Source organism: Sinocyclocheilus grahami, unplaced genomic scaffold (genome assembly GCF_001515645.1).
Source record: "Sinocyclocheilus grahami isolate Dianchi unplaced genomic scaffold, SAMN03320097.WGS_v1.1 scaffold442.1, whole genome shotgun sequence".
NCBI classification, from domain to species: Eukaryota; Metazoa; Chordata; class Actinopteri; order Cypriniformes; family Cyprinidae; genus Sinocyclocheilus; species Sinocyclocheilus grahami.
This window is the reverse complement of record NW_015505621.1, coordinates 2,477,266-2,485,843: the sequence shown is the minus strand read 5'-3', so window position 1 is coordinate 2,485,843 and position 8,578 is coordinate 2,477,266. Positions and strand designations below refer to the sequence as shown.

General features: G+C 37.3%; 1 protein-coding gene across 1 annotated transcript in view; it reads right to left on the bottom strand.

Annotated features, from left to right (window-relative positions):
- Window positions 1-6: 6 nt before the first annotated feature.
- Window positions 7-8,578, bottom strand: part of LOC107552164 (plexin-B1-like) — a gene marked incomplete at its 3' end in the record, with an annotated part of 29,797 nt that continues 21,225 nt past the window's right edge. The window contains exons 6-14 of the mRNA XM_016233993.1: window positions 5,616-5,748; window positions 4,397-4,556; window positions 3,707-3,815; window positions 3,222-3,246; window positions 2,773-2,898; window positions 2,432-2,548; window positions 2,119-2,209; window positions 1,442-1,608; window positions 7-48 (exon numbers count right to left, since the gene is read on the bottom strand). Of these exons, the coding sequence (XP_016089479.1) occupies window positions 7-48; window positions 1,442-1,608; window positions 2,119-2,209; window positions 2,432-2,548; window positions 2,773-2,898; window positions 3,222-3,246; window positions 3,707-3,815; window positions 4,397-4,556; window positions 5,616-5,748 (970 nt within the window). The remainder of the gene's footprint in view (window positions 49-1,441; window positions 1,609-2,118; window positions 2,210-2,431; window positions 2,549-2,772; window positions 2,899-3,221; window positions 3,247-3,706; window positions 3,816-4,396; window positions 4,557-5,615; window positions 5,749-8,578) is intronic.

Below are 8,578 nucleotides of genomic sequence, written 5' to 3'. Positions count from 1 at the left end.
GATAGTCAGCAGGATGCCGCCCTCCAGTGGCCCAGTCAGCGGCTCGACCTACCCACAGATAAAAGTTTGAGAAAATGACTCTTTAACATTTAATTGACTGTTTTCTAATAGAATCTGGCACATTGAACTTAACACAAATTGCAACGTGTACAAAATACACAGAGTGTCTTTTATAAATATGTGTTTGAAGACCAAAATTAGCACCCGCCAAGCGTTGTATGTGACTAATGGTTAGTTTGCAAAGTAAGTGAAATGACCATTTTTCAGTAACAATAATAGGTTTAAATGGAAGTGCAATAACAATAGTTTAAGCCTCACAGCTTTTTATTCTTTCAAAAGCTATGTGAGCGAATCAAATCAAAGAGACACTATGCCTAAATTTATTTTGCAACTCCAGGCCAGAGATATTAGACCCAGTCTCTCCAGAAAATATCTGTTTGTTCTGATACCCAAAACCAGTTAACATTGCATTTTGTCTGATACCCAAAACTGTATTAACTGTCTTCTATCAGCCCAAAAGGTTGACAAGAGTAAGGCAGGGAAGAGTAGAAAGCGGGAAACAATATGATGATAAACAGGGTTTAATGAATGATTTCTGTTGGGGTTTTTTTATGCTCAGTTGGACTTGGCACAAATCCAACAAGTGTTGTTATATCAAATTGCTTCACATTATTCCATAAAAAAATATATATATATATTCCATTATTTCTAAAAAGAAAAAAAAATCTTCAGATTAAACAACAAGCACTGCAAATGAAAGTGAAATAATACGTAATATAAAATATAAAAGTTATATAAATGTTGTTATATACATGTGTATATAAAAATACAATATATAAAATAGATTTTTAAAATGACAAATGATTAAATGATCAATTATTTGAATAATTAAATGATTAAATATATATTATTCAAGAAATTGTTAATTATGAATGATAATTAAAGAAAGCAAATTGAGAAAATAAAACAATACAAACGTATGGTGGTGCATTTCAAGCTTCACATACACACAGATTGCTACTGAACACTCAAAACTAGATCCTTTAGATCCTTCAACACAAACTGTACACTTATTACAAAAAAGAAAAGATCAGTGACTATTCTGACAGCTTTTGCCTTCACACTGACATTTATACATTCGGGAGAAGCTTTTATCAAAAAGTATATGCTTTACCAATTCATGCATTCCCTAGGAACCAAACCCATGACTTTGATGTTTTGTGACAGCTGATACACTGACAGGTTTGTGATTATGCAAATGACAAAATTAGCTGTATGGTTTGCTACAAATACTCAAGAGAAAAACTAAAGCTAAATTAATTCCATTGACTTGCCAACAAAATACATCTTTAAGGAAAAAACACAAAATAAGTTTCATGATTGGTGATACATTTTCTCAATTCACCCACACAATTTAATTTTGGACCGTGCATATGTGTACCTCAGTAATTAGAGGAGGAGGACAGGTGTCCATGGTTCCACTGGTGCAGGATTGGTTATACACACAGCCGGGGGTTTCATCGGCACACCACACACATCCGTAATTGGCAGCAACCGCACGACACTGGCTGCAGTCGGACTGTCCCACTGAGCAGTCATACAGCTGCACTGTTACACAGAAACACAGATCACAGTGAGCTCACAACCAACAGACACAAAACGGTTACTAGCTGCTTCAATGATTCACTTGTTGCTGTGGGTGATTCACTGGTTTTTAGACATGGTGGAAGTTTGTCTGTCTGTCTGGTTTTTAAAAAACAACTGGTGTATATATATATATATATATATATTTATTTATGTATACATATATACACCATATAGAATGAATAATTCTTAAACAATTATATTTTAAATAATTAAATATTTGCTTTATGTTGGGGTCCTGATCATCCTCTGGGGTTTATTCTGTCATAACAACCAGATGGATGTACATTATCCCTTATGTATTTTTTTTTTTAATATATATTTATTAACCATTTATTTTTTCAAAATGATATATTTTACATGCATTTATGTCAAGCAAATTAGTAAGTACATTGATAACAATAAGAGTTAATTTTATGATTTTTGAAGATCAGACCACTGAAAAAAACATGCAGAAATGGTCACGGTACTCACAGCGGAGATGTGGTGCTGAGTCTATACGCTGCGTCCCCCATTGCAGATATACAGGAGCGGAATATTCAAACTGCTTTCCTGAATACCGAAACTAAACACACACGCACAAAATCAATGTATAATCAGCCAGGTGCAGACAAATTATGTGTGGCACCATCAACAAATCCATGTTTGAATTGCTGTGTTTTTCTGGCTGGTGTCATAAATTACAGCTATTATCAGTGCAGACGTCACACGCACAAGTCTATATTAACTGCAGCGGCTGTGGCGTAATTTGATGCTGCAATGAATAAATGGACGCTATTAATATCACCTGATGAGCGGCACACTTGAACACATGCGTCCCTGTCTCTTTGCTGCGGTCCAACGTGGCTGGCAAGCGCAGCTCCTGGCCTTCGATGACCAGCACGCAAGCATAATCTTCCTCATCCTGTTTAAAATATCACACAGCATGTCACACAATCAAACGCTAATCACGAGCAGTCTCCAACCCCCTTCCCCATTCCACATGCATTATCATAAATGAGTTCACCCAGACCCTCCTGAACACCGGGGAGTAATGGCCTTTTAAAATGCACAGCCATGAAACGTCAAGGCCAACATATTGACTCAGGCACAATGGATGGGGTGGGATAAGCGGCAGATGAGCATCACCTCAAATATGTCCAGGTTTTTGCCCTGCAGAGAGAGCTCGGTGTCAAAGCCAACAGGAACCAGAGGGAAGCTCTGCAGAGCCCAGACGCAGGGGCAAGAGTCGGGCCCGCGGGGCGATGACTGCTCCTGTTCACACGCGCACACAAAATGAGAATCTCAGTGAGGGCAAGGGTTGGTCAGATAAGAAGAGAATTTTCAGTTTAATGCAAATCATCTGTGGAAGGTGCAATGTGATTGAACGGACCAAATTTAGACATGAATGCATGATTTCTGCCACAGTGTTTTAGACAAACATTATCATTTTTCCAAGAATAGCCATGTAAATTAATCACAACAATAATTCCCAAAGAACTTTTTTTTTTGGAAGAGTAAACACTAGATATCCAAAATCCCCTCTGTAAAGATCTTTGACTGTAATATATCAACAAAATTAAACAAGAATTTTGAACCTGGCTTAATCCAATGTTCAGACTTCTGTTCTGGAAATATATGCAAATTAGTGCTTGTTTAATTAGATTATGCCTCACTTGCATATTTAAACCATTTCAAAACTTTTAATAGAAGAAAAAGTCTTAATGTACTGTGATTAATCAATTGAGGAAAGTATGGCGATAGTATTATTTAAATTAATCCTATTGACATGTGGTGTCTTGCCTTGCAATTCCTTATTACAGGCTCTATGAGATACACCTAAACAGGTTGCTTTTGTTTGTAACCTCTGTTATGACTGGCTTTCCTTGCTCCCTCTCGTTCCACATGACATTATTAAATTACCATTGATATGTGAACATTTTAGTAAGCATAAGTTATTACGTCAAAAGGCACTAAAGAGATCTAAAAGTTGTTGTAGGTTCGCTTCTGTAGGTTCGCTTCTGTTGTGTAGGAGCATGTTTACATAGTTCAACTACTTCAACTTGTGTGCAAATGTGCTTACGGTGAGGTAGCGTTGAGCCGTCCGACTGCTTTACAATCATAAAAAGTGATATTTGTATGCGAGACGGTCACGTCTCCAAACTTCAGCGCCATTCGAACAGATACGTGATCTACAAAAAAACAAATATGAGCAAATGACATAACTGACCATATTTAAAACTTCCTCTGTTTTGACCTAGATGTTCCAACTTGAAATGAGAGTACTCGTATTTAATATTTAACATGGATTTAACCATCCCTGCACAGTAAATACTACTGTACTACTGTATACGCTAGAGAGATGCACAACTCATTGTCGGGATCTGTATAAGCTTTAGTACATATTCCCGACAGATTGACATTTTCTAGTTGCACAGGAGATAAATTAATACCCTACGTCAAAATAATCCCTGTAACCCAGATTCAATGCCAGTAAAATCAACAGAAGTATCTTTAAATATCTGCAAATCCATGCCATCACACATTCACAACATGCATGCAAACATATTCTAAGACACTAGTTATCGCCGCTTGTGCAGTTAGATAAAACCCCGATAGACAGTTTCAGAATAAAAGAATAAAAACATGTATTGTGAGTGTAACAGAAGCATGTTCTCTCTTGAAAAGAAATGGTTTGGGTTTCCCCTCAGCTCAACAGTTGGTTGCTGGGATAAAACGGTCTTGGCAATGCGATGGTGTCAGCGTGGCTCACCGTTGCCTGGCGGACTCGGGGGGAGCTGCTCTGGAGCCGGTGATTGACATGTGATTCTGTTCTCCATGACAACTGCAGGCTGAGCAGCCAAACTCCCAAAAGCGCAAAATAGAGACTCATCCTTTGACAAGACCGGCAACTGTAGAACTGTGAAAGAGACCTTGAAAGCAGAGAAGAAGAAAAAAACAGATCAGACATTTAATGGCCATTTTAAGAATGTGCAAGGCCATGGTTGGTGTTGTGAATACTAATCAGAGATATTGTCGATACTTTTGTTTGGATGCTGGTGAGGATTTTGTGCTTTGCTTGTTAAGACCAAGGTTTTCACTGTATGTAACCATCTGTTAGTATTGCATAAGCGGAGATCTGCTGCTAACCGGTCAATGCTGTAGCAAACCTACTATTCCTGACCCCTTACACGAATGTTACTGTGCATTTGAAGACCTTGAGTGCAGTGTATTGATGCATTTACAATTGAAGCAAGAATTCGAGATGGGGCATATCAAAATTCTCTTAAAAAAAGATTAAACATAGCCAAGAGCCTTCTAGTTTGCAGTGCAACCTTAAACATTATTAGCTATTTACTATTCTCAGTCAGATGCAAATGCACTCTATAAAGCCTTTGATTCGAGAAACATCTGTATACGTTGGTGCAAGATGAGGCATCAATATTTTGGTCAATTCTCACAGAAGCAAAACAATCTATATTTTCCCCCTCAAAATGATAAGCTCTAATCTTAATGGCTGGCTTCATGCATTTTCCAGGAGTCAGGATGCAACAAATATTCCTTAAGAAGTAGTTTGTCTATCCACACCAAAAGCAAAAATGCTCTGAAGAGGCACAATATGAGCTGAGCATATCTGATGTTTAAAATAGAGTTGTGGAGCAGGACTTGGTTCAATGAGATTTCACCATGAAACCCAAAAACTGACAAAATGTTGCTTATTGCAGCCTTTTTAACCTGTTAACCGCGGGCCGGAAGGGCGTGTTTAGGCTGTCTGTGCTTTTAAGAATAAAAACTGATAAAAATGGAAGAGATAGCTTTGATTGCTTTCTGCTTAGTCACATCATGCCCGGTTTGGCACTGTGTTACATGTCGGTCAGGGAGTCGCTTCTTGTCTAAGTGGGCGGCTCTTGGCTAAAATAGGCTGCAGTGAAGACCTCAGACTATAATGTGACAGCAGAGTGTGGGTGGTGATCTGGGATCAGGGTTTGTACCCGTGTCTGCTCTTCTCTGCTCTGGATGGAGGGGTGTAGACTCTCTATGGACACACACTGGCGCTCACGGCTGTAGCTCCAGATCCAGTGATGAGGCTGACCGTGCCGTGCACAGTCCATCTTCCTTGTGCATCTGATACACAAACAAAAAATGGGATATGGGTCTGCTGAAAGTTACAGTGGATATGAAAGCAAAATGGAAATAAACTATAAAGGCCTCACAGAGATTGAGATATTTTATAAAAGCATTAAAAGCAAACAGAAAAACAATGTTGTTCTGACCCTATTATTTTGTTAGAATGTCTGAGATTCTGTTTCTCATGTAACAAGAGTGGATTGCTATGTATGCTAAAAAAAAAAAAAACATAAAAGCACTTTTAAAATATCAAAGTAAGCCCATATGACTCATGCACTATATTCCAAGTCTTCTAAAGTCATATGATAGCTTTATGTGAGGACAGACCGAATTGATAGGATTCATGAGATATGAGAGCTACAGCAGAGAGGACGATTATTTGTGAATTACTTGTGGTTACTGTTCGTCTGTTCCTCATAAAAAGTTTCCATGCTATCAAAAGACTTGGAATATAGTGCAGTTTCACAGATGACTTTTATGGTGCTGTTTTGTGCTTGTTTGATGCCCTTTGGTGCTTATTGCAGTGTAAGTTACAATCCACAGTGTAAGTTACAATCCACTTTTGTTGTTTTTCATTCTCAAGCCTGGAGAATGAAAAAAAATATATAAAAAATAATATAGTGTCAAAACTACATGGGGATGAACAGATGACTCTTTAAAAAGACAACTATACACACTTGTTCAAAGGTTTGTGAAGATGTCAGTAAGATGTTTTTGAAAGAGGTCTCTTATTGTCATCAAGACTGCATTTATTTAATTAAAGATACAATAAAAACAGTAATATTGTGAAATACATTACAATTTAAAACAACCGTTTTCTGTAATTTATGGTGCTGTTTTGTGCTTGTTTGATGCCCTTTGGTGCTTATTGCAGTGTAAGTTACAATCCACTTTTGTTGTAGGGAAAACAGAAGCCTGGAGAATGAAAAAAAATATATAAAAAATAATATAGTGTCAAAACTACATGGGGATGAACAGATGACTCTTTAAAAAGACAAATATACACCATTGTTCAAAGGTTTGTGGTCAGTAAGATGTTTTTGAAAGAGGTCTCTTATTGTCATCAAGACTGCATTTATTTAATTAAAGATACAATAAAAACAGTAATATTGTGAAATACATTACAATTTAAAACAACCGTTTTCTGTAATAAATGTAATTTATTCCAGTGATGCAAAGCTGCATTTTCAGCATCATTACTCCAATCTTCAGTGTCACATGATCCTTCAGAAATCATTCTAATATGCTCATTTTTTTCTCAAGAAAGATTTCTTATTATTATCAATGTTGAAAACAGCTGTGCTGCTTAATATTTTTGTGGAAACTGTGACGCATTTTTTTTCAGGATTCTTTAAAGAATAGAATGTTCAAAATAATTAATTTTGAAGTGAAAATCATTTGTAAAATTATAAATATTTTTACTGTCACTTTTAATCAATTTAAAGGGCACCTATTATGCAAAATACACTTTCACATGTTGTTTGGACATAAATGTGTGTTGGCAGTGTGTGTACACAACCACCCTATAATGATAAAAATCCACCCACTCTTTTTTCAAAATCTTCATATATCATTAACAGCGTCTCAGAGCAAGCCAATCACAGAATCCGTAAAGTGTGACATCACAATTTACCAGCCCCACCCACGATTGTTGATTGACACTGCCATAAGCTAGCAGAGACCCCGCCCTGAGTGAGCCGCACACAATCCGCCATGTTTATCTTCACGTAAGAAATGTCTTCTTATTAAGGCTATAGACGTTATTCAGTCCAGAGCAGTAAGTGATTCTCTGCTTTTATTTTATTCTTTGGGTCATATTAATAGCATAGACAGCAGTATAGGTACTGTAGATCATGCTGATGTCACTTAATACACAGATCTAATATAAACATGCGATTTCTTTCCCAGATGTTTACCTTCACAATCATAATCGACTGTGTTTTTGTAACTTGTGTGTGTTTTTAACAAAACTCGTGTGTGAGAGAACTTAGTACCTTCTATACGCGTGCTTCGGATGTCTGCGCTCAGAAAACCATCTATTAGAAGTCTAAACTAATATGGCTTTAAAATGCGTGATTTCAGCGCGATAGACATGATAATCAAAACCAAACAGATGTTTTTTTTAGCAGTTACCAGCTGTAAAGGTACAGCCCTATTCTAGAAAAGAGGCCGGGGAGCAGCAGCTCATTTGCATTTAAAGAGACATGCTCTAATACAGCGTTTTTCTGCTTCCACTCAAAATAGGCATTTTCAAAATTATATAAAAAAATGCTCTGTGGGGTATTTTGAGCTGAAACTTCACAGACACATTCTGGGGACACCTGAGACTTATATTACATATTGCAAAAAGGGGCATAATAGGTGCCCTTTAATGCAACCTTGCTGAATAAAAGTATTAATTTCTTACCGACCCCAAACCTTTGAATGGTAGTGTAGTATTAAATTATGGACTCATAATAATCCATAGAACAATCCCATAACAAAAAGTGTTAATAAATAACCCAAAATAGTTGAACCGGTAATGCAACTGCTGTTCTGTGGAAGCAGAAGTCGTTGAAGAAATTATGAATATCTAAAATGATCTATGTAAATGATCTCCATATGATAAAATGCGATGTTTATATAAAGCGAGGGGTGCGGCCTGATGGGAAGGGAGTGTTGAAAGAGCAGGCAGTGATGTGTAACAGCAGTCAGGTGAGCTCAAGTACCTGCCCTCCAGCGAACACCAGCCGCAGTAGGGATCTCTATTAGACAGACAGGAGTGGCAGTCTAAATGCTTCTCACACTGAGCGACATGGAGCTTTGTAACCTGAAACACACACACACA